The sequence below is a fragment of the Ictidomys tridecemlineatus genome, chromosome 6 (assembly GCF_052094955.1).
Source record: "Ictidomys tridecemlineatus isolate mIctTri1 chromosome 6, mIctTri1.hap1, whole genome shotgun sequence".
Taxonomy (NCBI): domain Eukaryota; kingdom Metazoa; phylum Chordata; class Mammalia; order Rodentia; family Sciuridae; genus Ictidomys; species Ictidomys tridecemlineatus.
In genome coordinates, this window is record NC_135482.1 from 133,506,122 (window position 1) to 133,534,088 (window position 27,967).

At 33.8% G+C, this 27,967-nt stretch overlaps 1 protein-coding gene across 13 annotated transcripts in view; it reads left to right on the forward strand.

Moving 5' to 3' along the window:
* The window catches only part of Mycbp2 (MYC binding protein 2), a 271,435-nt gene that overhangs the window by 113,347 nt on the left and 130,121 nt on the right, over window positions 1-27,967 (forward strand). For all 13 annotated transcript variants that reach the window (XM_040281371.2, XM_040281372.2, XM_040281375.2 and 10 more), the window contains 10 exons: window positions 123-276; window positions 4,688-4,860; window positions 6,056-6,181; window positions 6,266-6,393; window positions 19,410-19,501; window positions 21,601-21,735; window positions 23,159-23,242; window positions 25,005-25,101; window positions 26,235-26,427; window positions 26,942-27,216. In XM_040281371.2, the coding sequence (XP_040137305.2) occupies window positions 123-276; window positions 4,688-4,860; window positions 6,056-6,181; window positions 6,266-6,393; window positions 19,410-19,501; window positions 21,601-21,735; window positions 23,159-23,242; window positions 25,005-25,101; window positions 26,235-26,427; window positions 26,942-27,216 (1,457 nt within the window). The remainder of the gene's footprint in view (window positions 1-122; window positions 277-4,687; window positions 4,861-6,055; window positions 6,182-6,265; window positions 6,394-19,409; window positions 19,502-21,600; window positions 21,736-23,158; window positions 23,243-25,004; window positions 25,102-26,234; window positions 26,428-26,941; window positions 27,217-27,967) is intronic.

Here is a 27,967-nt window from a genome sequence, read left to right on the forward strand (position 1 = left end):
TAAAGTTATGTATGGTTCAACTTTTCACCTGTAAATTGGTGATAATCTACTTACTTGGTGGGTTTGGGAGAATACAAAAAGGTAATGCATATTAAAATTACATATATATTTTTTCCCCTAAGGCCTAGTACCTGCTTCTATATCAGAACCTCCTCCATTTAAATGTCTTTTAATAAATAAAGTAGATGGGAGCTGTAAAACTTTTAATGACTCTGAGCAAGAGGATCTTCAAGGATTTGGTGTGTGTCTTGATCCTGTGTATGATGTAATTTGGAGGTAAGCATATAATAAACAAATTTTAATTAAATTATACTTTTTTCATAGCATAAAATTCATTTGTAGGCAGATTTGTCACACATGAGAACACTCCTGTTTAGTAATTAGAGTTTTATCATGCTAATATACTTATTAATTATATATACTTATTAATTAAGCACTTATTGATTCTCATGTACTTGCTACATCAGAAATTTTTGCCAGTAAACACATAATAGGTAATACCAACAACATACAAATGTCCTCCCCCAAACCCTTGTGTGGATTAATATAGTAAATGGTTTGTTGTTCCCTATCATAATGAAATACAATCTTAGAACTTTTTGTATTTTTCTTTCTGTTTAAAGAAATTTAAATAAAACTTCTAAGTGGCTGTGTTTTTATGTACTTCATAGTACAATGTAATGGTTAAGAGCACATGTTTTGAGCCTTGCTACCTAGTTTTATCCCAGCTTCATAGTCTTCTCTGTCACCTTACTTTGTGTGCCTCATTTTTCTCATTTATAAAAATAGGTATTATAGTATAGAAACTCATAAAACTAGTGTAGAGGTGTGATGCTGCATCATGTACAACCAGAGAAATGAAAAGTTGCGCTGTAATCGTGTATAATGAATCAAAATGTATTCTGTCATATATACCCAATTTTAATTAATTAATAAAAAAAGAAAATGGAAACTGATTTTTAAAGCAAAGGCTTCTTCTTTTGTGAGTGATATAAATGTAAAGTTTGTTAACAGTGATGATATTGTAAAAGTATATGTAAGAACAAAATCCACCATAGGTATTAAACAGGGATCAGGTACAGGGCTTTGGAGAAATCACAAAATTCAGGAGCTTATCGTTTGATTTCTAAGTCCAGAATACTGATTGTGTAAATGTTGATTAAAGTTATAGAAAACTGATAACAAGCCGTAGTCTCAATTTATAATGAATAAATTATAGTTAACAATATTACTGGAAAAAAGGTAGTATAGAAATATTTGCTGCTATGTTATAATTATTAGTTTTACTTTTAAGAGTTCTATTGTTAATAATTTTTAGTCTGTCTGCAATGCTGTCTTATTACATAGAATTCATTCTAGTTTCCATAAACATGTAACTATTAACATCTATATAGAAGAAATTATGCCAAAAACAATACAAAATAAAAAATAATTAAGCCTGCCCTTTAACAGTGTACATAATAAAATACCCGTTTTGGCAGAGGAATCTATAGGATTATATAAACTTGGTAAAATATTAAAATGTAGCAAAAAAGTTACATAAGAGTATTAAGAAAGAAATTATATTGTACTTGTTTGAAATATGATTTATGTACATAATGAATAAAGAGTTTTTATTCTCTCTTTTTTAATTTAATTGATTTTTAAAAATACATGATAGTGGAATGCATTACAATTCTTATTACACATATAGAGCACAGTTTTTCATATCTTTGTATATGAAGTATGTTCATGCCAATTCATGTCTTTATACATGTACTTTGTGTTTTTTTGCAGTACAATTCTTATTACACATATATACCACAATTTTTCATATCTCTGTATATAAAGTAGGTTGACACCCAATTCATGTCTTCATACATGTACTTTGGATAATGATGTCCATCACATTCCAGTTCTTATTCTCAGTGTTTCTAGCTTTGCATACTGGTGGGACAGAGATGTACCCTACCATTACCAGAGTGGCTTATCACTCTAAGCACTTTTTTCTTTTCTCTTACTGTATTTATTTGGCTGGTTGTAGTAGCCAGTAATTCCAATAAGTTGCAAGTTTGAAGTAGCATATGTGAGAAGAGAGAGACTTTTTCCTTCTTCTTCCAGCAGCTCAGTCCTGCTTGCATTTTCATCAGCTCCCATTTCTGAAGAGGTCATAGTTTCTTTTGGAAGGAATTGTAGTGCTTCCCAGCTTGTTGATTTGCTTACTGTCTGGGCATTTTGTGACAAGATATGGAAATAAGAATTGAATTCTTTTAAGTATCTGTGGCAGCATTGTGCAAGGTAGATTAAACAAGGAGAGACTTCAAGTGAGTAGTCTTTTGTGGTCATTCTTAGGAAGAGAATGAAATACTGAGAACCAAAATTAATTAAAGTGGTACAGTCAGATAGAATGGAGAGGATAAGAAAGAGTTAAGTGTTAAGATAGAATTCTTTATAGTTACTTACTGAATAGAAATCAATGTAGAGAGATTTAGTTACCAAGGAATAGACTCTGATTTGGACTTAAATGTAAGTTGATTTGCTTGCTTCCTTCCTTCCTTAAATGATTTATTTGTAAATAAATTCATATTAGCATGACAAAAAAATTGACAACATGAAATTTATTTCTGGATACATTCCTTAAGTTAGAGATAAAAGTATAAATGCTGGGAGTTCAGATAAACACTTGAACTAGATCCCTTTCCCTGGGTTCTTAACAGAACTCTGAAATATAATATCCATCTAGTTAAACCTTATCTTTTTCATATATGCTAGCAGAATGAATAGGACAGATGATCTTAAGTGCTTGCCACCTTCTACATCATTTTCTTCATTGTTGCAAAACAGATTAAAAGATGAAGGGCAATCTCCTGTGTTTCTCAGTAAAAAAGATGGGAGATATTTTCCCCTCCAGTCAAGATTACAGTTTCTTTCATTATCCTGACTTCAAGCCACTTTGTGTATTTCAGTAGGGCCCTTTTATTTTACAGCTATCACAGGTATTGCAGATCCAGTATTAGCTTACTTTAACCTTTCTTCTCGTCTCCACCTGCTTCCTTTTGTATGGTTTCTATTATTTGATGCCATTTCAATTGCATGTACTTCGCTTCCTCCTTAAGAATATAACAATTCAAAAAGTTGTATTTTTTTCTCAGCAATAATTTTGCCCTTTGTCCTAGTCAGTAAAAAACAATGTCATTATTAAAACCATTAAAATTCTATACTCAGTACATAGCAAATATACCTGTTTTCCCATCAGTGAACATTTTAGATTGTTTTCTAGAAAAGTTTTGGTTTTACCTACAATGTGCACACATATCCACTCAGTTTTTTTTTTTTAATATGTGAGAGTATTTCTATGAGATAGCTTTCAGGAATCAGAATTGTTAAGAGATAAGCTCATAGAATGTGGAGGTAGACTGCTAAACCGACCTTCAGCAGTGTCACTTTGTAATAGAATTCATATGTCCCTATATTGTCAGCATCAATAATTAGTTATCATTTTCATCTTTTGCTATTTTAGTTTTTTTGTTTAATAAATGTATATTAAGTTTCTACTATATGGTAAGTAAAGAATGATATGAAATATAGAAGATAGTAAATGTCCTGCTCTTATGGAACTTATTTTCTTAGTGAAGACAGAAACTATGTGAAGGCTAATAAATAATATACTTTGTAGATACTGCCCAGGAAAAAGAGGATGCTGTGAGAATACAACACTCTCCTCTCTTCCATACAATGGAGAAAATATAAGTTCAGACCTTTAAGTATGAGAAATAGGCATTGAGAGTCAGAAGTTTTGTAGGCAGGGAGAGATTAGTAGGCCTAAATGCTTTTATGTAAACAAGATTGGCAGTATTTTAAGAATTTGAAGAGAGCCATTATAGCTAAAGTATATTGAATGGCATGAAATAAAATCAGAAACCAGGTGTGGTAGCATAGGTCTGTAATCTCAGCTATTTGGGAGGCTAAGGCATTAGGATGGAAAGTTCTAGGTTCAACCTCAGTAACTTAGCTAGACCCTGTCTCAAAATGAAAAAGGGCTGTGGATATATCTAGGTGATAGAGCACTCCTGGGTTTAGTCCCCAGTAGAGTAAAATAAATACATAAATAGCAAAAAGATTGGTAGAGTAAGGATTTGTAGAACTTTGTAAGCTAGATTAAGGAATTAGCATTTTCTTCAAAATAGGAAAGAAGCCTTTCTAGGAATGTGAGTTTAGAAGTGATATTGAGATTATACTTAGTGTGGAAAAGTATTGGAAAAAAGTAAGGTAGTAGCTATTGCAGTAGTGCAAGGGGGAAAGATGATGGTTAACTAGCTTGAACTAGATTAATTAGCTTGAAGTAGAGTGGGTAGTAGGAAAATGAAAAGTAATTGTAATTTTGTCTTATGAATGCTTCACATATTTTCTTTTACCTTCTCATCTTTAAACTTCTTAATGGGTTTTTTTTGTACAAAGAATTATCTTTACATATGTGCATAAATTTTTAAGTATATAGATGTATTTTTGTGAAGCATTGTGATCTACTTCTCTGATCATTTTATGTTGTGATATAAATTGCTTTAAATATTTAGCTTTGTTAAGAAAAATAATGAGTTTATTTTTTACTATTTAAGCCAACCATTATTTATTTGTATCTTTAATTATATTTTAGAAAATTTTCAAAGAAAACTACATGTTTAGGTGCTGTGATATGTTTTCTTGAAAGGTTTCGTCCGAATACCAGAGAATTGTGGTGTTATAATGCAGTGGTTGCTGATGCCAGACTTCCCTCTGGAACGGATATGCAGTCCAGATGTAGTATCCTAAGCCCTGAACTTGCCCTACCAACAGGATCGAGGGCTCTTACTACTCGGTCTCATGCAGCTTTGCACATTCTAGGTAGGGTTATTATTTGATGTGTAGCTAATTTTCATTAATGTGTGCTGTTCTGAGGATTGGGGCTTCTTTCAGAGTATTTAAATTTGTATATCATTCTTTGATAGTTTGTTAAATGTAACAATATATTAGGTACAAATTAATTTAAATCCTCTAAGAAGCTTATCCTGTGCAAAGCAATGCATAAGACCTGTACTAACTTTCTTTTTTTAAAAATATATTTCTTAGTTGTTGATGGGTACAATACCTTTATTTTACTTATTTGTTTTTATGTGGTGCAGAGGATCAAACTCAGTGCCTCATATGTGCTAGGCAAGCACTCTAACACTGAGCTACAAACCCATCCCTGTACCAACCTTATTATGAAAGTTTCATGTATGTGCATAAGCAGTCCTGAACATAATTTTTCATAGTAGGTAAATCCTAAAAAGTAGTATTTTAGTTTAACTTGAGTGCAAAACTTTTAGAGAGATAAAATACTCAAATGTAAATTATAATATTTAACTTATTTTTAAATAACAGTCTACAAAAATGTTATAGTGTATAGTTCTGTCTCTTACATAACCCAGTTTTCCACAGAATATCAACTTGACATCTGTTTAATAACTTTGAGATATAGTACTTTTGCAATATATGTGTGGTGTTGCTAAAAATGTATGTCAATCCGTATACTTACATGTTTTGTTGCTTTTTAAAAATGATCCTTAAAAAGAACTCATTTATGTTGACCTAGCTTTTGCAATTTTGAAATCATAATTCTTTGTTTCTTTTTTCTCAGATTTCATTGGGAATCATTGTAAACATTTAAAACTAGCATCAGTTAACATTATTTCAGGCTAATGTGTTTTCCTCAAATAGTACTTTAGGAATCAAAGTAATTCAGAGAGCTTCATAAAAGAAAGAACCTTGGTGAAGATTTAAAGTTTAAGTGATTCCAACTTTTCAGAGCTTCAGTTTTGTACAAAATTTTGTCATCAAGCCTATGTTTAAATATGATAATTATTCACACAAAGGAGACTTTTTATTTGTTCTAAATATTCTATGAAGCAGTGTTTAAGGCTTAGAATAAATTTATTGAAATTTAAACATTTAGAGTTTACTTATTTATTTTAATGTAGCCCCTATAGTATTTAATATCATCAATGTTATAGGAAATTTTAATTTCATGAAGTTGAATTTTATTTGTTTGTTGTTTTAGGTTGTCTTGATACCTTGGCTACTATGCAGGACTTAAAAATGGGCATCGCAAATACAGAGGAGGAAACTCAGGCAGTCATGAAGGTTTATTCCAAAGAAGATTATAGTGTAGTAAACAGGTTTGAAAGTATGTATACTTAGATTTAGAAAATATTACCTTGTAAGTGAAATACATATGGATGTTCTAAAATACAAGATTTCTGTCTTTTAGGTCATGGAGGTGGCTGGGGTTACTCTGCCCATTCAGTAGAAGCTATACGTTTTAGTGCCGACACTGATATTTTACTTGGTGGTCTTGGTCTGTTTGGAGGTAGAGGAGAATATACTGCTAAAATTAAGGTAAAGTTCATAGATACCAAGCCCTGTTTTGTTTGAAGATGTCGATTTGACTTAGTTTATTATTCAATGCTTCCTCTTATTTTTCTTTTTTCCTTGGTTTGTTTTTGTTAGTGTCTCTTTTTATAAAAAGGTAGAGGAAACATTGCTAAAATCTAAAGCAATTATCCTAACTTGGTTTATTTGTTGTTTTTATTAATGCCTCTTTTTAGAAAGAGATAGAGGAACTTTGCTAACCTCAGTAACTCATTAAAAAATAAAAACTCAGAAAGAAGGAAGGAAAGAAAAGGAAAATGATTTTTTCATACTTTAAGACTCAAAAAGAGACTGGCAGTCAGTCTCAGCCCTTTGTACCAGTGTAGCAGACTTGTTTATGTGGCTGCCTAGAACTTCTTAGTGGTCTAGGAATAACAGCACCTTTTCTATGTGGCTGCCTTTTATAGCCACAATTACTTTGATGTAACAAAAAAGTCTTTAGCATTTTTAGTGCCAAAAATGTGTAAAAGACATGATCATCCCAGGGGTAGGGATCAGGGATAAAATAAGAGATAGAACAGAATGGATGAATTCTATCTGTTAAGTGAACTAAAAATAATTTAGAATTATTAGTTTATCACACCTTTTCATCTCCAAAAGGGCTTACAATTATCCTAAGTAAAATATGTCTATTCTTTGAATAATTCACCACTAGCTTGAACATTCTGCTTCTCAAATTATCTGATTTTGATTTTAAAATAAAATAAAACCTTAATAGTTTGCACCTTGATTTTACTTCACAAAAAAATATTAGATCTTTTCTGTTCAGGAGGTGTTTTCTTAGTTTTCTCAATATTATCTAAAAATTATATTAATGTTCTTTGAGGATACTTTCCTTAGAGGCCATCCAGAACTGATAAACTTTTAAAGATGTTTGCTTATTTCTGTTTACAATTATAATACATATGCTAAAAATGCAGATAATATAAGAATGGACTAAGTAAATATTAAAAATACCCTATACTTGCAAGAATTATAGAAATAGAATAATGGTTAAGGGTACCTGTAATACAAACATTGACACTAATAAAACCAGTAGTTTAGTGTTTGGATCATTTCAGTGCAGCTCTGTCACAATGGTTATTTTAGGATGGTTTGATTCATTATCAAGATAGAGAAGCAAACTGAGTGAGTTATATAGTTCTGTTTGACAATATGCAATAAGATCATCAAAAGGATATAAATCTTTTTCCTTTTCCTGGCCATGGGAGATTTTGTTTGTTTTTCTAGTACTGAACACCATAGTGGACTTTATATCTTCAGTAGTGACCTTGTATACAAGTTGTTTTCGATTGGTCCTACTTTCTTTTTACAACTCAAATTCTGTCTCACTGCTCTCTTCTTTAGAAGTAATCTTGCCTTTGTAGTATTCAACAAGTGGACTGTGACCTTCTATTAGAATTTAGGCCCCTCACCTTTTAAATTTACCGCCCTTTATGTCTCTGAGGCATGCATTTTCTTTCTTTTCGTTTTTTTCTTTTCATTTTTATTGGTTGTTAAAAACATTACAAAGCTCTTGACATATCATATTTCATACATTAGATTCAAGTGGGTTATGAACTCCCATTTTTACCCCAAATACAGATTGCAGAATCACATCAGTTACACATCCACATTTTTACATAATGTCCTATTAGTAACTGTTGTATTCTGCTACCTTTCCTATCCTCTACTATCCTCCCTCCCCTCCCCTTCCATCTTCTCTCTCTACCCCATCTACTGTAATTCATTTCTCTCCTTGTTTATTTTCCCATTCCCCTCACAACCTCTTATATGTAATTTGGTATAACAATGAGGGTCTCCCTCCATTTCTATGCAATTTCCCTTTTCTCTCCCTTTCTCTCCCACCTCATGTCTCTGTTTAATGTTAATCTTTTCTTCCTGCTCTTCCTCCCTGCTTTGTTCTTAGGTGCTCTCATTATATCAAAGAAGACATTTGGTATTTGTTTTTTAGAGATTGGCTAGCTTCACTAAGCATAATCTGCTCTAGTGCCATCCATTTCCCTGCAAATTCCATGATTTTGTCATTTTTAGTGCTGCGTAATACTCCACAGTGTATAAATGCCACATTTTTTTTATCCATTCATCTGTTGAAGGGCATCTGGGTTGGTTCCACAGTCTAGCAATTGTGAATTGTGCTGCTATGAACATCGATGTCGCAGTATCCTTGTAGTATGCTCTTTTAAGGTCTTCGGGGAATAGTACGAGAAGGGCGATAGCTGGGTCAAATGGTGGTTCCATTCCCAGCTTTCCCAGGAATCTCCATACTGCTTTCCAAATTGGCCGCACCAGTTTGCAGTCCCACTAGCAATGTACAAGAGTACTTTTCCCCACATCCTCACCAGCACTTGTTGTTGTTTGACTTCATAATGGCTGCCAATCTTACTGGAGTGAGATGGTATCTTAGGGTGGTTTAGATTTGCATTTCTCTGACTGCTAGAAATGGTGAGCATTTTTTCATGTACTTGTTGATTGATTGTATGTCCTCCTCTGAGAAGTGTCTGTTCAGGTCCTTGGCCCATTTGTTGATTGGGTTATTTGTTATCTTATTGTCTAATTTTTTGAGTTCTTTGTATACTCTGGATATTAGGGCTCTATCTGAAGTGTGAGGAGTAAAAATTTGTTCCCATGATGTAGGTTCCCTGTTTACCTCTCTTATTGTTTCTCTTGCTGAGAAAAAACTTTTCAGTTTAAGTAGGTCCCATTTATTTATTCTTGTTATTAACTCTTGTGCTATGGGTGTCCTATTAAGGAATTTGGAGCCCGACCCCACAATTTGTAGATCGGAGCCAACTTTTTCTTCTATCAGATGCAGAATCTCTGATTTGATATCTAGCTCCTTGATCCACTTTGAGTTAACTTTTGTGGATGGCGAGAGGAGGGGATTCAGTTTCATTTTGTTGCATATGGATTTCCAGTTTTCCCAACGCCATTTGTTGAAGATGCTATCCTTCCTCCATTGCATGCTTTTAGCTCCTTTATCAAATATAAGATAGTTGTAGCTTTGTGGATTAGTCTCTGTGTCCTCTATTCTGTACCATTGGTCCACCCACCTGCTTTGGTACCAGTACCATGCTGTTTTTGTTACTATTGCTCTGTAGTATAGTTTGAGGTCTGGTATCGATATACCGCCTGATTCGCATTTCCTGCTTAGAATTGCTTTTGCTATTCTGGGTCTTTTATTTTTCCATATGAATTTCATGATTGCTTTATCTATTTCTACAAGAAATGCCTTTGGGATTTTGATTGGCATCACATTAAACGTATAGAGAACTTTTGGTAATATCGCCATTTTGATGATATTAGTTCTGCCTATCCATGAACAGGGTATATTTTTCCATCTTCTAAGATCTTCTTCTACTTCTCTTTTTAGGGTTCTGTAGTTTTCATTGTATAAATCTTTCACCTCTTTTGTTAGGTTGATTCCCAAGTATTTTATTTTTTTTGAGGATATTGTGAATGGAGTGTTTTTCCTCATTTCCGATTCAGAAGTTTTGTTGCTGATATACAGAAATGCCTTTGATTTATGCGTGTTGATTTTATATCCTGCCACTTTGCTGAATTCATTTATTAACTCTAGCAGCTTCTTTGTAGACCCTTTTGGATCTGTTAAGTATATTATCATGTCATCCGCAAATAGTGATTATTTAAGTTCTTCTTTTCCTATTTTTATGGCTTTCATTTCTTTCGTCTGTCTAATTGCTCTGGCCAGTGTTTTGAGAACTATATGGAATAGAAGTGGTGAGAGAGGGCATCCCTGTCTTGTTCCAGATTTTAGAGGGAATGCCTTCAACTTTTCTCCATTCAGAATGATGTTAGCCTGAGGCTTAGCATAGATAGCTTTTACAATGTCGAGGAAACTTCCTGTTATCCCTAGTTCTTCTAATGTTTTGAACATAAAGGGATGCTGTACTTTGTTGAATGCTTTTTCTGCGTCTATCGAGATGATCATATGGTTCTTATCTTTAAGTCTATTGATGTGGTGAATAACATTTATTGATTTCTGTATATTGAACCAGCCTTGCATCCCAGGGATGAATCCTACTTGATCATGGTGCACAATTTTTTTGATATGTTTTTGAATCCGATTCGCCATAATTTTATTGAGGATTTTTGCATCTAGGTTCATCAGAGATATTGGTCTGTAGTTTTTTTTCTTTGAGGTGTCTTTGTCTGGTTTCGGAATCAGGGTGATGTTGGCCTCATAGAATGGATTTGGAAGAGCTCCCTCTTTTTCTATTTCCTGAAATAACTTGAAAAGTATTGATATTAATTCTTCTTTAAAGGTTTTGTAAAACTCTGCTGTATACCCATCCGGTCCTGGGCTTTTCTTGGTTGGTAGTCTTTTGATTGCTTCTTCAATTTCATCCATTGATATTGGTCTGTTCAAATTGTGTGTATCCTCCTGACTCAGTCTGGGCAAGTCATATGACTTAAGAAATTTATTGATGTCTTCACTATCTTCTATTTTATTGGAATATAGGTTTTCAAAATAATTTCTAATTGTCTTCTGTATTTCTGTAGCATCTGTTGTGATATTGCCCTTTTCATCCCGTATGTTAGTAATTTGAGTTCTCTCTCTTCTTCTCTTCGTTAGCATGGCTAAGGGTCTGTCGATCTTATTTATTTTTTCGAAGAACCAACTTTTAGTTTTGTTAATTTTTTCAATAGTTTCTTTTGTTTCAATTTCATTGATTTCCGCTCTGATTTTAATTATTTTTTGCCTTCTGCTACATTTGCTGTTGTTTTGTTCTTCCTTTTCTAGGGCTTTGAGATGAAGTGTGAGCTCATTTATTTGTTGGTTTTTCCTTTTTTTGAGGAATGACCTCCAGGCAATGAATTTCCCTCTTAAAACTGCTTTCATTGTGTCCCATAGATTCCTATATGTTGTGTATGTATTTTCATTTATCTCTAAGAATTTTTTGATTTCTTCCTTTATGTCTTTTGTAACCCATTCAGTAACATATTGTTCATTTTCCATGTGATATAGGATTTTTCCTTCCTTCTTTTATCATTGATTTCCAGTTTCATTCCATTATGATCAGATAAAATGCATGGTATTATCTCCACCCCTTTATATTTACTGAAAGTTGCCCTATGGCATAATATATGGTCTATTTTTGAGAAGGATTCATGTGCTGCTGAGAAAAAAGTATATCCACTTGATGATGGTTGATATATTCTATATATGTCAGTTAAGTCTAGGTTATTGATTGTGATATTGAGTTCTATAGTTTCTTTTTCAACTTTTGTTTGGAGGATCTGTCCAATGGTGAGAGAGGTGTGTTGAAGTCACCCATAATTATTGTGTTGTGGTCTATTTGATTCTTGAACTTGAGGAGAATTTGTTTTATGAACATTGCAGCACCATTATTTGGTGCATAAATATTGATAATTATTATGTCTTGTTGGTGAATGGTTCCTTTTAACAGTATATAATGTCCTTCCTTATCCCTTAACTTAGTCTTGAAGTCGATTTTATTCGATATGAGGATGGCCACCCCTGCTTGCTTACGAGGACCGTGTGCGTGGTATATTTTTTCCCAACCTTTAACCTTCACCTGTGTATGTCTTTTTCAATCAGATGTGTCTCCTGGAGGCAACATATTGTTGGATTTGTTTTTTTAATCCATGTTACCAGCCTATGTCGCTTTATTGGAGAGTTTAAGCCATTAACATTTAGAGTTACTATTGATATATGGTTTGTACTGCCAGCCATGTTTGATTATTTATTTATTTTTTTTAATTTAGTTTGTTTCTCCATGATTAGCTTTCCCCCCCGCCCTCTGTCATTACCGAGGCACTTCCCACTGATGGTTTTGTTTGTTGTTTTTCATTTCTTCCTCGTGTAGTGTTTTGCTCAAGATGCTTTGCAATGCTGGTTTTCTGGCTGGAAATTCTTTAACTTTTGTTTATCATGAAAGATTTTTATTTTGTTGTCGTACCTGAAGCTTAATTTTGCTGGATACAGAATTCTTGATTGGCATCCATTTTCTTTCAGTGTGTGAAATACGTTGTTCCAGGATCTTTCTGCTTTCAGCGTCTGTGATGAAAAATTTGTTGTTAACCTTATTGGTTTACCCCTCCTTTCTCTTGTAGCTTTTAATATTTTCTCTTTGTTCTGTATATTGGCTATCTTCATAACAATGTGTCTTGGCGTTGGTCTACTGTGATTTTGTGTGCTCGGTGTCCTGTATGCATCTACAATTTGTATATCCGTTTCCTTTTTGATTTCAAGAAAGTTTTCTGTAATTATTTCATTCAGCAGGTTACTCATTCCCTTGGTTTGAATATCTGTACCTTCCTCTATCCCGATGACTCGTAAGTTTGGTTTTTTTATGTTATCCCATATCTCTTGGATGTTTTTCTCGTGATTTTTTACCAGCCTTTCTGAGTTGGATAGACTCTTTTCAAGATGATATATTTTGTCTTCATTTTCTGACATTCTGGCTTCTACTTGGTCTGCTCTGTTAGTGATACTCTCAATTGAGTTTTTAATTTGGTTTATCGTTTCCTTCATTTCTAGAATTATTGTTTGATTTTTTTTATAATCTCTATCTCCTGATAAAGATGCTTAACTTCTTCTTTTATCCATTTATGTAATTCATTTTCAATGTGTTCTTTCACTGTTTGGATTTGCTGTCTCGTATCCTCTTTAAGGTTCCATTTCATCTGTCTAAGGTGTTCCTTGAGTTCTTTATTTGACCATTTTTTCTGATGACTCTAGGTCCTCCTGAATATTTAGGCTGTCCTTCATTGTTTGTATTCCTTTTTTCCTTGCTTTTTTCTGCTGCTCATATTATTTCTTGTTCTGTTTGACTGCTGAATTACTGTTTCGTCTTGTAAATTTATTTGATGCTTGGGAGGAAAGATATTAGAAGGGAAGGGAAGAAGTCACTAAAGAGAATGAGAGTAGGCAGGTAGAATTCAAGGAAGGGAGAATAAGAAAATTGAAAAGAAATGAAAAGACAAAAGAAAAAAAATAGAAAATAAAGAAAAAAATTTTTTTATAAAATAATAATGATAATAAAAAATGAAAATTAAAATTAAATAATAATAATAATAATAAAATCAAAAAAATTTTAAAAATTAAAAACATTACAAAAAGTTAAAGAACAACAACAAAAAATGGAAATTAAAGAAAAAAAAACCCAAATTAAAAAAAAATAATAATAATAATAAATGCAGTCATAGAGTTCGATTAACTTCTCTTCCAGTAGGTGGAGCTGTGCCCACTGGTCCAAGCTTCTTCTCTCAATAAGTGGGAACCAATCATTGTGCAGCAGCTCTTTCTCACAGACTGGGCAGGTCTCCAATCCTGAGTGCCTAGGGCCTTCTCTTGTGTTTCCTCATGCCAGGCCCCGCTCACCTGTGACACTCACCACAATACTGGCTGCACGCCAGGTCTGCTGCTCCTGGGAGCCCTGTTTTCATGAACGCCTGGCCTCACTCTCCCTGTTTGCCTCTCCCAGACCCTAAGTTTGAAGAGCTTGGGGCTGAGAACCCCCAGCAAATTTGCTTGCCCTCCGGTAGCCATGCCCAGGTAGCTGGTGCAAGAGACCTCAGTTGTCAGCACTGGTGGGAGCGGTAGCTGGGAGTTCTGTGCCGCGAGTCCCTCGCCTCTCCTGATTCCCTTGGTCTGGCTATCGCACTCACGGGAGAGCTGGAAGGGGCCCTTAAGGTTTCCCCTGTTTTGTGGAGAGGGATGACTAGGGGATTACACACCTGTCGCTGCTGGTTTCAATGAAGTTATCTCCTCCGCTCGTGACGTCAGTTCTCTGCCATGGTGGTATCCCATACAAATGGTGACCGTCGTTCCCTTTGCCGGGTGACCAATGCAACGGGTGGGTCCTGACTGTCTCTCCCAAGCCCCGTTTCCATCCTGTGGCCACTGCCTATGAAGGCTTGGTTGGCTTTTACCTCTGTAAGTTCAGAAGGGCCGACCAGTTCTTTCAGCGGGATATTTAGTGCTGAGTCAGGAGAAGCAGGCGAACTGGAGCTTGAATGCAGCGGATCCGGGCTCAGTGTGTGTTCTGAGAGGCCCAAACTGTTCGCCCCAGATCCACGTCAGCTCAGTATTGCCTAGTGATCCTTAGCAAACAGCATTTAGACAGTTTACCACTCCCTATGCCTGCGCAGCTGAAGAGGTCAGATACTTGATCTCTCCGCGCCCACCGCCATGTTGGATCTCTGCATTTTCTTTCTAATCCTTCTTTATTTTGTTTTGCTTTCATCTTCTTACTGTTTCTTCTGTCCCTCTGTAGATTCATTCTCTTCTATGTGATTCATAGATATCAAACTGACATCTTCAATGTGATTCAGCCCAAAGCCTTTTGGCTTCATTCTATGTTTTCTCTTAAGCACTCTTCTAAACTCAAGGTTTCAGTAGCCATCAGCATTCCATGATGCCCATATTTATATCTCCAGCTTAGACTTCTTTGTTGACCTGTTTTCTTGTCAGATATCAGTCATTATATATAATCTTTTTTTTTAATAATTTTTTAGTTGTAGATGAACACAGTGACTTTTATTTTATTTTGTTTTATTTGTATGTGGTGCCAGGGATCCAACCCAGTGCCTCACACATGCTAGGCAAACGTTCTGCCATTGAGCCACAACCCCAGACCATATATTGTCTTAACTGAATTCATGCTTTTCCCTCTGGCTCTTTGAGAAATCCCTTTCTAATGAATAGTACCATCCATTAACCTGAAAATGCCATGATTTTATACTCTTTTATTGCTAACTAATATTCCATTGTGTATATATGCCACATTTTTAATCCATTCATCTACTGAGGTAAATGGATGGCATTAGAGAAAATAATGCTAAGTGAAATAAGCCAATCTCAAAAATACAAATGCTGAATTTTTTCCTCTGATATAAGGTGACTGACCCATAATGGGGTAGGAAGGGGGAGCATGGGAGAAATAGAGGAACTCTAGATAGGGTAGAAGGGTGGGAGGGGAAGGGAAGGGGGCAGGGGGTTACAATGATAGTAGAATATGATGGACATCATTATCCAAAGTACATGTATGAAGGCACGAATTGGTGTGAATATACTAAGTATACAATCAAAGATATGAAAAACTGTTCTGTATGTGTAACAAGAATTGTAGTGCATTCTATCATATATTTAAAAAATAAAATCAATTAAATATTTTTTTTAAAAAAAGAATAGTCCCATTCACCATATGCCTGCTACATAAGCCAGAGACCTAGCTATCTTTCTTAATAGGTTCTCTGTCATCTCTTTCTTCCTCCTGAAAAAGTCTTCTCTACTACTCTCCCAGGCCAAATCTATTTTTCTTAGATTAGCAATCTAGCTGATCTCTGTTTATATTCCTTATTTTCTATATTTTTCTTCATTTTCTCTTCTTAGTCTTTCGCAAGCCCATTTCAGTCAGGTTTGTGCACCAACTACTTTAGTGAAATTACTCTGGTTAAGGACAATGATAACTCTTATTGAGATGATGATGATGATGATGATGATGATGATGATGATGATGATGATGATGATATTGTTGATGTTGTACTGGGAATTGAACTACATCCCCGTTCTTTTTTATGATTTATTTTGAGACAGTCTTATTAGGTTCCTGAGGGTCTCACTAACTTTCTGAGGCTGATCTTGAACTTGTGATCTTTCTACTGCAGCCTCTCAAGTTTTGGGATTATAGGTGTGCATCACCACTCCCAGCTCACTGATGCCTCTTAAATTGTTAAAGCCAGCTATCAAGGCTCATTCCTCACCTTCCTCAACAAGTCGGCCAAATATTATCTGATTGAGCTCTTTGAAATACTTCATTCTCTTGCCTCCCAAAGCACCATACTTCATTTTTGTTCTGTCCTACTGCTTACTTTCCTTAGTCTCCTGCTGGCTGCTCTTCTTTTGGACATTTTTTAAATCATCCTGGACAGGCATGGTGGTGCATTCTTATAGTCTCATTTACTCAGGAAGCTGAGGCAAGAAAATGGTTTGAGCCCACAAGCTCCTGGCTAGCCTGAACAATACAGCAAGACCCTGAGTCAAAAAATAATGAATTGGGCTGGGGATGTGGCTCAAGCAGCAGCGCGCTCGCCTGGCATGCCTGCGGTCCGGGTTCAATTCTCAGCACCACATACAAATAAAGATGTTGTGTCTGCCGAAAACTAAAAAATTAATATTAAAAAAAAATTCTCTCTCTCTCTCTCTCTCTCTCTCTCTCTCTCTAGACTGGGGACTGAATTAGAACAAATTATATTCTGTGCTTTTATAATTATGTCAAAATGAATCCTAATGTTAACTAAAAAGAACCAATGATATATAATAAAAAATATGAATGAATGAATGAACAAATAAAAGCAAGAAGAATAGTCATTCCCATACTGATCCAGCCTCACGGCTCTAAATTTTTTTTTGGTAACTTCCATACTTAACAAATTCTCTCTTGATCTCCAAAGTGATTGATAAACACACAGACACACACACACACACACACACACACACAACTGTCTACTGTATGTCTCAACTTAATGCCTGATAAATATTTTGTAGGTAATATGCTCAAAACTATTTTTCTGATATTTCTTATCGTGCTATTCTCACTTTCTTCCCTATCTCAGTTACCTGACTTAGAATGGCATTAACATGATTTTTCCAACTGCTCAGACCAAAAATCCTACAGTCATCCTCACTCAGTTTCTCTGTTCCTTTCACTCCCTACAGTCACTTGAACAGTATATACGTTGGCCTCACTTTCAAAATGAATCCAGAATCTAACCACTTATTAAAAAACTGCCACCAAGTTGTTCCATGCCATAACCATTCTCACCAGAATTATTAAAGTACTTTTCCCATTTTATTCTGCTTCTGTACTTGCACCATTCAATGTATTTTCAGTCCAGCAGAGTGAGTCTCTTAAAATGCACACCAAAGTATGTCACTGCTCTGTTTAGAATAATGTAGTGTCTTCCTGTATTAGAGTAAAAGTCAAAGGCCATATAAGGATCAAAAAGATCTCATCAGAACTAACTGCCATCTCCTGTCTGACCTTATATTTTATTCGCTGCTTCACTGTAGTCTGCTGCTTATTCTTCAGGAAAGCCAAACACAGTCAAGCATCAGGACCTTTGCTGTTGCTATTCCCTCTAACTATTAGCTCTTTTCAACATCAGCATAGTTTACCTCCTTATCACTTTTATATCTCAATTCCCTGTTCAGCCTATTAAAATATAATCCTTTTCCCTTCTACAAACGTATTCTTGGTAGTCTTCATTGCTTGTTTTTATTGTTTACCACTGTATGTTTAGTTCTTGGAACAATGCCTGGTGCATAGTTTATGTTCAAACATACTTGTTGAGGATAAGCAGAAGAGCCAGGTTAGAGGCAAGTCATTCAGAACCCTTATAGGATGCTGCAAAGGTGAGAAACCACTGAAATTTTAGATTTAAGAAAGTATTTGGATTAAATACTTTTTTTTTAAAGAGTACTAAAAATTCTAGTATAGAGCTATTTATATCATTAAATAAAAATAAAAATCTTCACCTTTGTGGAACATGGATTAGAGCCAGGAGAGAATAGAAATGAGAAGACTATTAGTCATTTTGGAAGTAATCCAGCCAATAAAAGGAAATATGGTTAATTTGATAAGATTTTATGCCAGCAATAGAATAGATATAGTGATGGCAGAGAAATATGGAAAAAAGATTCTAGGATTTTTTATTTTGAGTGACTAGTTTGATGAAAGAGCTTTTAATCAGAACAAGTAAGGTTGTTATTAGTACTAGTAAGAGCAAGCTGGCTGGGGGATTCAGTGACTTTTGAGAATCAGATTCAGGCTACAGACAGATTTCCAGGTCATTAGCATAAAATCGAAAAGTTTAGACATCTGGGACTGTACCTGCCCAACAAATTTTAATGCATCTTAATGTTTTGCTGCTTTTCTTGCTTTTGATTCACCAGAGTGAAAGATTTTTGTTTTTTACACTTAATAGTCCATTTTTTTTAAGAACAAACAACAACAAAAAACTTTTTCTTCCTAATTCTCCTTTATTTTCACTTAATCTCAGAACCTCTTCCCGTTTGATATCTCTTCTCTCTATTCTTACCCATATTCTGTAGTTTTTTTGTGTAACTTTTTCATGTGCTATGCCTCTTTGGAGCCCAAGTGCCTCAGACATGCTGTACAAGTGTTCTACCACTGAGCTATGCTGTATCCCCAGCCTGCCATATTACTTTAAAAAAAAAAATTCAGTTGTAAACAGACAAATGCCTTTATTTTATTTATTTGTTTTATCTGGTGCTGAGGATTGAACCCAGTGCCTCACACATGCAAGGCAAACGCTCTACCAACTGAGCTACAACCCCAGCTCTATTACTTTTTGAATTGTTTTTTATGACTTGATTTTTCTTTTTTTAAAGGATCCTGTCACCTGTTATTCTTCTCTCTCTACAGCTAATATTCTTATAGCCTTTTTGCTAGGTATTTTTTGAGTTTTTTTAAGTACTATTTTATTTAATTTTCTCACATTTAGTACGAGGTTGGTAATACTGTTTATTGTCCAACCTCTTTTTATGGATGAGGAAACTAGGTCCCAGGGTCTTATAGCTAGCCTCATTCATAAGAGTTTACCTCATTTAGAAACTCTGAGATAAAAATTCTTTGGTCCAGTTCTCTCACCTCCTTCAGATGTTTATATTCTTAATTTATTGATTATATCATGTACAAAATTTCTAGTATAGAGCTATTTAGAGCATTTGATATAATATATATATGGAAGACAGATTAATATAAGCCATAAAATATTGTATATGTTTTTTAATTTAATGTGTTTTATGTAGTTCAGTAAATAATTAAAAACTTTAATAGTAGGTATGAGATATTTATATTCTGTGTAGTTAGTTCTGTGTATATTAGACACACACAAAATTATAAACACATTAGTCAGTAGATTTATATAATAAAATGATTGGGAAAAATGTATTTTTCTTTTGTCCTCAGCTGTTTGAGTTGGGTCCTGATGGAGGAGATCATGAAACTGATGGAGACCTTCTAGCAGAAACTGATGTGTTGGCTTATGACTGTGCTGCTAGGTAAATGACTTGTTCATTATTCAGTGTAATCCTTATCTGCTTAAAATTAGAAATTTATTACGAATAAGTAAATATAACTTTTAAAAAGTTTTAACTAATCTGCTATGAATATGCTTTTGCAAATTAAATTATATGTAGTCATATCCCACTTAGTGATGAGGATCCTCTTGAGAAATGCATTGTCAGGCAATTTTGTCCTTGTGTAAACATTAAGATGGATAGCCTGCTTTATATATTAGCCATATGGTACAGCCATGATCCTATATGCAATCTGTGTAGGCAGCAGATGACTGTATTAGGAAATGTAAGTATCTGTTTTAATGATACTTGATCAAAAATATTAATATTCTTTACAACTTTATTTCACAAGATAAATTGGTTCAAAAAGTAGAGAAATGCATATATTTTGCATCCTTTTGTTTTCATGCATCCCTGAGAGAACACCTAATATGCTTGTGTTTTAATAACTGATAGTCATTTATTACATTACATATAGTGTCAAGTAGTCATACTAGGCCATAATTTATATAGCCTATGTACTCTGATGTCATACCAGTAGAATATGCTTGACAATAACATACTTTGTAAGATGACCAGCTTTACTAAAGGCTCTAGGCAGTTTGCCACAGAGGTAGGTTTATTTATGAAGGTTCATAAATAGGAAACTTAGGTTTGATCTGTCCTCCGTGTAATCCTAAGAATTATCTCAACACTATGCTATGATAAGTTAGTGGTTTGAGTCAGGGTATGTTATGATGTGAAAAAATATATCCAGAGCTTTGTAATAATAATACTATACTATACTTCACAATAGTAACTTTGTTAAGAAAACCTTGTGGATTGTTTATAGGCTTTTTGCAATAGAAAATGTATATTTTCTGAAATAAAGATGAAAGTAAGACATTGATTTTGCTTTTACCAGATATATACTTTTGACAACCTAAAGAGTGAATCTGAAGAAAACTAATCTACTATGAATATGCTTTTACAAATTTTCTAAAGAGTGAATCTTCATTTTAGGTATTAGTCAATATCAACAGATAATTTTCAGTAATTCTTAATGTTTTATACAAATGGTCATGAGAGGAAAATTCAGGAAAGCTAATCAGTTAACTAAATTTCACAAGCTTTAATTATGCCATTGTCATTTACCATTTGCTTTCAGTATATGATTATGAGCCAAAGATGATAGCATGTACTTCATGTGTTAAGAAGTCATCTGGATTTTCTTCATTACCCTTTTAATGAAGCCCAGACTCTCAAGGGTAGCACTAACATACTTTTTCGACCTTTTGCCTATTACTCTTCTTCCATCTGTCATAATGCATTAATCAAATAGATACCCTGCCTTTTCCCAATCCTCTCTTATACTTTTTCTCACCTCTACAGATTTGTTCTTGGCATTCTCCACTTCCTTCAAGGCTTTTCATTCTTCCTAATCCTAGTTACAAATAGTTCTTTCTACTCTGTTACCTAGTACTTTGTAATTGACTGTCCTTTGGCAGATGTCCTTAAATAAATACAAGTCTTTTGTCTCCTCTAAAATCAATATACTTTTGTCTGTAGTTACTGTGTAACATGTTCTTTTCCATATACTTGATGAATTCAGTTCTCAAAACAGCTCATTGAACTAGACATTATTTTCACCTCAATTTTCAGATAAAGAAACTTAGGTATAAAGAGGATATAGTAACTTGCCCAGAGTCTCCAGCTGCCAAGTCACAAAGCCAGGCTTTGAATACTGGACTTGACTCCAGAGCCATTTTCCTAGCTTGCTGACTCTCAGAACACTTGAGCTGAATGAATAAACTTTAATATTTAAGTCCAGATTTTCATTTTCTGCAAAATGTTCATCTTATTTTAATAGGAAAGTTTTGTAAGCATGTTGTAGAAACCAAGAAGAGGAGATCTAGCAACATAACACAAGTAACTGTTAACTTCTCTGTGGTCATGTCTAGACTTTTTATATGGAAGGTTTTTAATGCCGACAAGAATCTTAAAATATTATTTTTATGGTTTGGTTATAGAGGATTTAAAAAATAAATATATGTGACAGGGAAGTACAAAGACATTGTCTTTGACTCACTAATCTTTCTCAGAGAAAAATATGCAATGATGTTTGATGAACCAGTTCTCCTGCAAGCAGGATGGTGGTATGTAGCGTGGGCTCGAGTGTCAGGACCCAGCAGTGACTGTGGTTCTCATGGACAAGCATCTATTACAACAGATGATGGGTAAGTAGAATATTGAAGTCTTTCTTAAACAGTTGCCTAAACAGTTCTCATTTTCATCTGTGAAATATTCTTTCAAAGACTCAGAGGACTTTCAGCAGGATAAAAAGCTTCATATGATTAGAACATAATTGCTAAAAATTAAGTTTATGTAACTTCATATGCCAGTAAGCAAATATTTTAAGTTAAAGTCTAGACAGGACAGGAAACTAATTATAAACTACTGTTCTTTGCTCTTATAAGACAGCATTTGTGTGTTTATGAGTATCAAATTGCTTGAAAGCTTTATTACAAATTAGAAATTAGCTAGAGGAGAATGACAATATTGAGGAGTTTTGAGGACTTTGGAACCATAAAAAAGAAACAGATACTTGTAGTTAAATTTGACAGCGCATGTGTAAACACTTTATAAATTGCAAAGCTTCTGTGGTCTGAAATGATAGTTTTAATGAAATATAGGCAACATTTTTCTTCTTAAAAATAACTTTCATTTATAGAGTGGTTTTTAGTTTTTACAACATTTTCATATATGTTATCTTATTTGGTGCCCTTAGTAATTTTGTGAGCAGTGATTAGCCCATTTTGTACTCGGGGACTAGAGAAACAAGGAGGAAATGATTTACCTAGAGTTCTATGGTAATCATGTGGCAGAGCTAGATCTGGACATGGAATCTGTTAACTCTAAATCCAGCATTCTTCATACTCTTACTACTACTCTTATCTCTACTCTTACTTCATACTCTCTGATTCATGAGTTAGGAATAACTATCATTTGTAAAACAAATTCCTTATTACACTTAGCGTAAACTATTTGAAATGGGTACAAGCTATATATTGGTATATTTCAGTTTAGTTCAACTCAAAATCAGAGCAGACCAAAAAAAAAAAAAATCCAGGCTGGTTTAATAAGTGAATTCTATGTTGCTGAATATTCAAGGAGCCTACTGTAGAAAAATTAATTCTGTTTTATGTATGCAATTCAACTTACTCTAAGATTGTTTGCTAGAACTGAGAAGATTGGTCTGACCCTGGACTGTGTGGTTCCCATTTACAGTTTGGTCAAACTTGGAATATCTTGGAACTTTAAGGCTTAACCCTGTAATGCATATAATCAAATAGATTTTATATTGTTTGTAAGTGGAAATCTTTTGTTAAGTTTACTGCTTTCTGTCCAGAAAGATGAGCTAGAGGACTAGGACTGAGCAGGACATCTACAGAGTTCCTGATTATGTTCATTTCCTTCATTTTGCTGATTCAGTCATTTATAGTTAAAAATCAGAACAGTACTTATGTCTTTCTTTTTTTCTGAAAGGAATGAATAATTTACACTATTGTAAGATTTGAAAGCATGATTATTAATTTCTTAGTTCTTTTAATGAATCTTAGATCATGTTGTTTTAAACATCATTAATTTTTCTCTTCTTAGTGTTGTTTTCCAGTTTAAGAGTTCAAAGAAATCAAATAATGGTACAGATGTCAATGCTGGTCAGATACCTCAATTATTATACAGGTATTTTGCATATTTATATTTGATTAATGTGGCTTATTCATTTGCTATACTAAAATAGAGCCAGTATAAAATATGTGCATAATAAAGGAGAATTTATTGAAGCATTCTAGAATTTATAATATACTGATAAAAATGTAGCTGATTTAACAAAAACATTCAGTTAATAATTTGCATATTTTAAAACATTTTCTTTATCAGGCTTAATTTTAAACTTTGCCTAATGATTCACATTGATAGTGTTATGCCTATAATCATATTTTAACACTGATTTTTCAAAATTTGTCTTTTTTCTTACACATTTTATCCAAATTGGTCTTAAAGAAATGTAATTGGGTGTGAGAGGAGTACTTTAGATATAGGCTTAATCAGTTTACCTTAGTGTTACGTTTCTTATTTATCTTATGGTGGAAGGAGTTGGAAAATTCCTTATTGTTGATGAATTTCCGGGTCTAATTGAAATATTAAATAACAGCATTTTGTGTTACATTTTTGACATTAAGAATTTTAATTAGTCTATGGTTATTCAGACATTTGGAGGCATATGCTTATGTGTTTTTGTATTTCTACATTACTGCAGTACTAGAATAAAAAAATGAAATGGATATAATCCTCACTAAAAATGCTATCATTTTTCTTCAATTTAATTTATTTTTCTTAAATACATGACAGCGGAATGCATTACAATACTTATTACTTATTATTATATAGAGCACAATTTTTCATAACTTTGTATATAAAGTATGTTTGTTCCAATTCATGTCTTTATATATGTACTTTTTTGCATTACAATTCTTATTATAGATATATATCACAATTTTTCATATTTCTGTTTGTATATAAAGCAGGTTGACACCCAATTCGTGTTTCATACATGTACTTTGGATAATGATGTCCATCACATTCCACCATCCTTGCTGATCCCCTGCCTCCTCCCTTTCCCTCCCACCCCTCTTCCCTATCTAGAATTAATCTATTCCTCCCATGCTTTCCCTCCCTACCCCACTATGAGTCAGCCTCCTTATATCAGAGAAAACATTCAGTATTTGTTTTTTTGGGGGGGATTGACTAACTTAGCATTATCTTCTCCGGCACCATCCATTTACCTGTAAATGCCATGATTTTATTCTCTTTTATTGCTGAGTAAAATTCCATTGTGTATATATGCTACATTTTTTAATAGTAAAAAATCAGAAGCAATGTTTCCAGAACAGGAATTTTCTTCTTCTCATCTTTCTTCCAAATAATTGCTTAAAGAACATGAATGTTACAAACTTTATTTTTCCCAAGAAGGGTTCTGGTTGGTTGGTTTATTCGTTTGTTTTTTGAAATCGTAGGTACTACAGAATTGTTTTTAATGCAATGTCTGTTATAGTCATTGTTTGTAATGCATAGCTTTATGAACATAACAAGTTGCATTGGACTACTCCTAACTAATATTGATTGAATAACTTTTTGATAATAACATTAAATAGTAGTGTTGCTGCAGAACTTAAGTTACATATGTTCTCTACAAGAGGAGAAAGCCTCTACTCCAGTCTTACCCAGGTAGAATTTAAAGAAAGTATTTGGCATCCTAAAAACTTTGTTTAGTGTTGGAAAGTGTTTCCAAAAAGCTCTGTATTGGCGTTTTTACCGGCCCCCACCCCCCAGAACGAAATGTTTTATTTAATTATTTTACTATTGCAAAAATGTATTTTTTTAAAAAAAAGAAAAATGTTGTCAGATTTTTCAGCATTACTTTATGTGCATCTGTTACCTTCAGACTTCCAACCAGTGATGGCAGTGCTTCAAAAGGCAAACAACAAACCAGTGAACCTGTACACATTTTAAAGAGATCTTTTGCAAGAACTGTCTCAGTGGTAAGCCATTTTTTAAAAATTTCAACTTTTTCATTCAGCATTGTTTCATTTTGATATTTAGTATTTGTCTGCTATCTTCTAAGAATTTCTCAGTATAGCTTTCTGAAGTCAGATATGCTTCTGTATTAACATTTATATCCTAGGCCAAATATAGTATATACTTTAAGTGGAATAATGGAGGTGTTACCTACTTTTCGATTAAGTCATGAATGAATGCATATATGAAGGAATTAGAAGATGAAGAGAAAGTTAATCATGGTGCTGTCCCACAAAGCATTACTTTAATACTTGAGGAACTAAGTAGAAGATTTGCTTGTCCAAGTAGGAACTTGTTAAACTGCTTGATCATCCCCATTCTGCATTTAAAGTTGCACTATGCTCTCTGGGTTACCATGGCAGAATGAAAAGTCTCTTGATGCAATTCAGAGATCATAATGTGTCCATTCAGGAAGTCTGAGTTAATTTTTTTTAAATGCGTAAATACTGAAGAATGTTTCTAAATGCCTGCTTTATCTTCTTTGTCAAACTTCAAAGATACTCTTCTTCTTTTTTTTTTTTAATTTTTTTTTATTAGTTGTTCAAAACCTTACAAAGCTCTTGACATATCATACTTCGAACAATAGTTTCAAGTGAGTTATGAACTCCCATTTTTACCCCAAATACAGATTGCAGAATCACATAGGTTACACATTCACATTTTTACATAATGCCATACTAGTGACTGATGTATTCTGCTACCTTTCCTATCCTCTACTATCCCCCTCCCCCCCATCTTCTCTTTCTATCCCATCTACTGTAATTCATTTCTCTCCTTATTTTTTCTCCAATTGACATTAAACAGAGGCACGAGATGGGAGGGAAAGAGAGAGAAAAGGGGAATTGCATGGAAATGGAAAGAGACCCTCATTGTTATAAAAAACTACATAAAAGAGGTTGTGAGGGGAATTGGAAGAAAAGATACTCTTCTTAATGGTAATTTAGTAAGTGAACTATAAGAGTGTCTATGATTTGGGCTGACAAACTTAGTAAAAAAGTTCAAGATAAAGAGGTTTTGAAGTTACATGTCATTACTTCTATTTTGATTCAACCTCTGGTCTCATAATTTTTGTCTATTTTTTCATATTCTGGATTAGGAATGTTTTGAGTCATTGCTGAGTATTCTTCACTGGAGTTGGACCACCTTAGTCTTAGGAGTTGAAGAACTTAGAGGATTAAAAGGATTCCAGTTCACAGCTACACTTCTAGATTTAGAGAGACTACGCTTTGTGGGTACCTGTTGTCTGAGGTTATTGCGTGTCTATACCTGCGAAATTTACCCAGTGTCAGGTATGTTGTAGTTATTAAATGACTTTAGGGAGAAAACATTTGAGACCTTGAGAGAAGATTTTTGTAAAGCTTACCAGGAGTTAAAGATCTCAGCCTGCTTTTAAGCTGCTCCAAAAATGAGAGGAGACACTTAGCTTACTGCGACTCTTGTGTATTTGCTTATAAAAATAAAATAGATTTTATATCATTCTGATAACAAAAAGCCATCATGGGCTAAGATTAAATATTCTAAAAAAAGTGTTATTTTACACATATTTGTCCAATAGAAATATTTTATCAACAAATGGTTTGAACTTTAATATCAAAACCAGTTAATTTTTTTTCATTTAGATGTTTTAAAGGAATAATTTTGGACCACACTCAATATCTTAAATTGTTTAATTTCTAGGTTATTTGTGATTTTAGCTACATAGTTAATTATGGAATTATATTATTTTAATGCCTGTTTAGTATTTGTATTAATTAGTATTTAATTAGTAACATTAATTAGCAGTTTACTTTTTTCCCCTTACAGCTACAGGAAAAGCAGTTGTAGAAGAAACTAGCAAATTAGCAGAGTGTATTGGAAAAACCAGAACTTTGTTAAGAAAAATTTTATCAGAAGGAGTTGACCACTGCATGGTGAAGTTGGATAATGATCCTCAGGGATATCTCAGTCAACCCTTGAGTCTTTTAGAGGCTGTCCTCCAGGAGTGTCATAATACTTTTACTGCCTGTTTTCATTCTTTCTACCCAACTCCTGCATTACAGTGGGCTTGCCTTTGTGATCTCTTGAATTGTTTGGATCAGGTAATTTTAAGTTTATAAAATCGAAGTTGAAAATATGATACATTATTTAGTATGCTTTCAGAAAGTAAATTGCAGTTGTCTCCATCTTTTTAACTTTTTAAAAGGTAAAGTAGAAAGCAATTTGGTATCTATGATTTACATAATACAGGTTTAAAATTTGTTTTCTGTTTATCATCTTTTAATCAATACATTTGTGAATCTGCTGACTTACTCTTGGAATGTATTGGTGGCAGTATGTATAAGAGGGTAATAGATAATAGAGGAGAGAGTGTGTGAGGAGGACAGCATCAGACAGTGACCCTTGACACTTTCACGTCTGCAAGAAGAGGAAGGAGAGAGGCCTTGAGTGAACAGACATGGTTATATCATTCACTCATTCTTTTTTTAAAAATATTTTTATTAGTTATTGATGGAATTTATTTATTTATTTGTTTTATATGTTGTGCTGAGAATCGAACCCAATGCCTGACACATGCTAGGCAAGTGCTCTACCACTGATCTACAACCCTAGCCTTCAACTTTCATAGATGTTTATGTACTAAATCACAGTTTCCAAACACAGGGGCAAAAACCTGACAAACCTACAATGAGAAATAGACAAATTCACTTGATAGTTGGATCCCTCAGTGCTCCATTTTCATTAATTGACAGGAAAACTAAACAACAACAACAACAACAACAAAAAATCAGAGATACAGAAGACTGGAACAGTGCTATCAACTACCTTGATCTAGTTGACATTTATAAACTA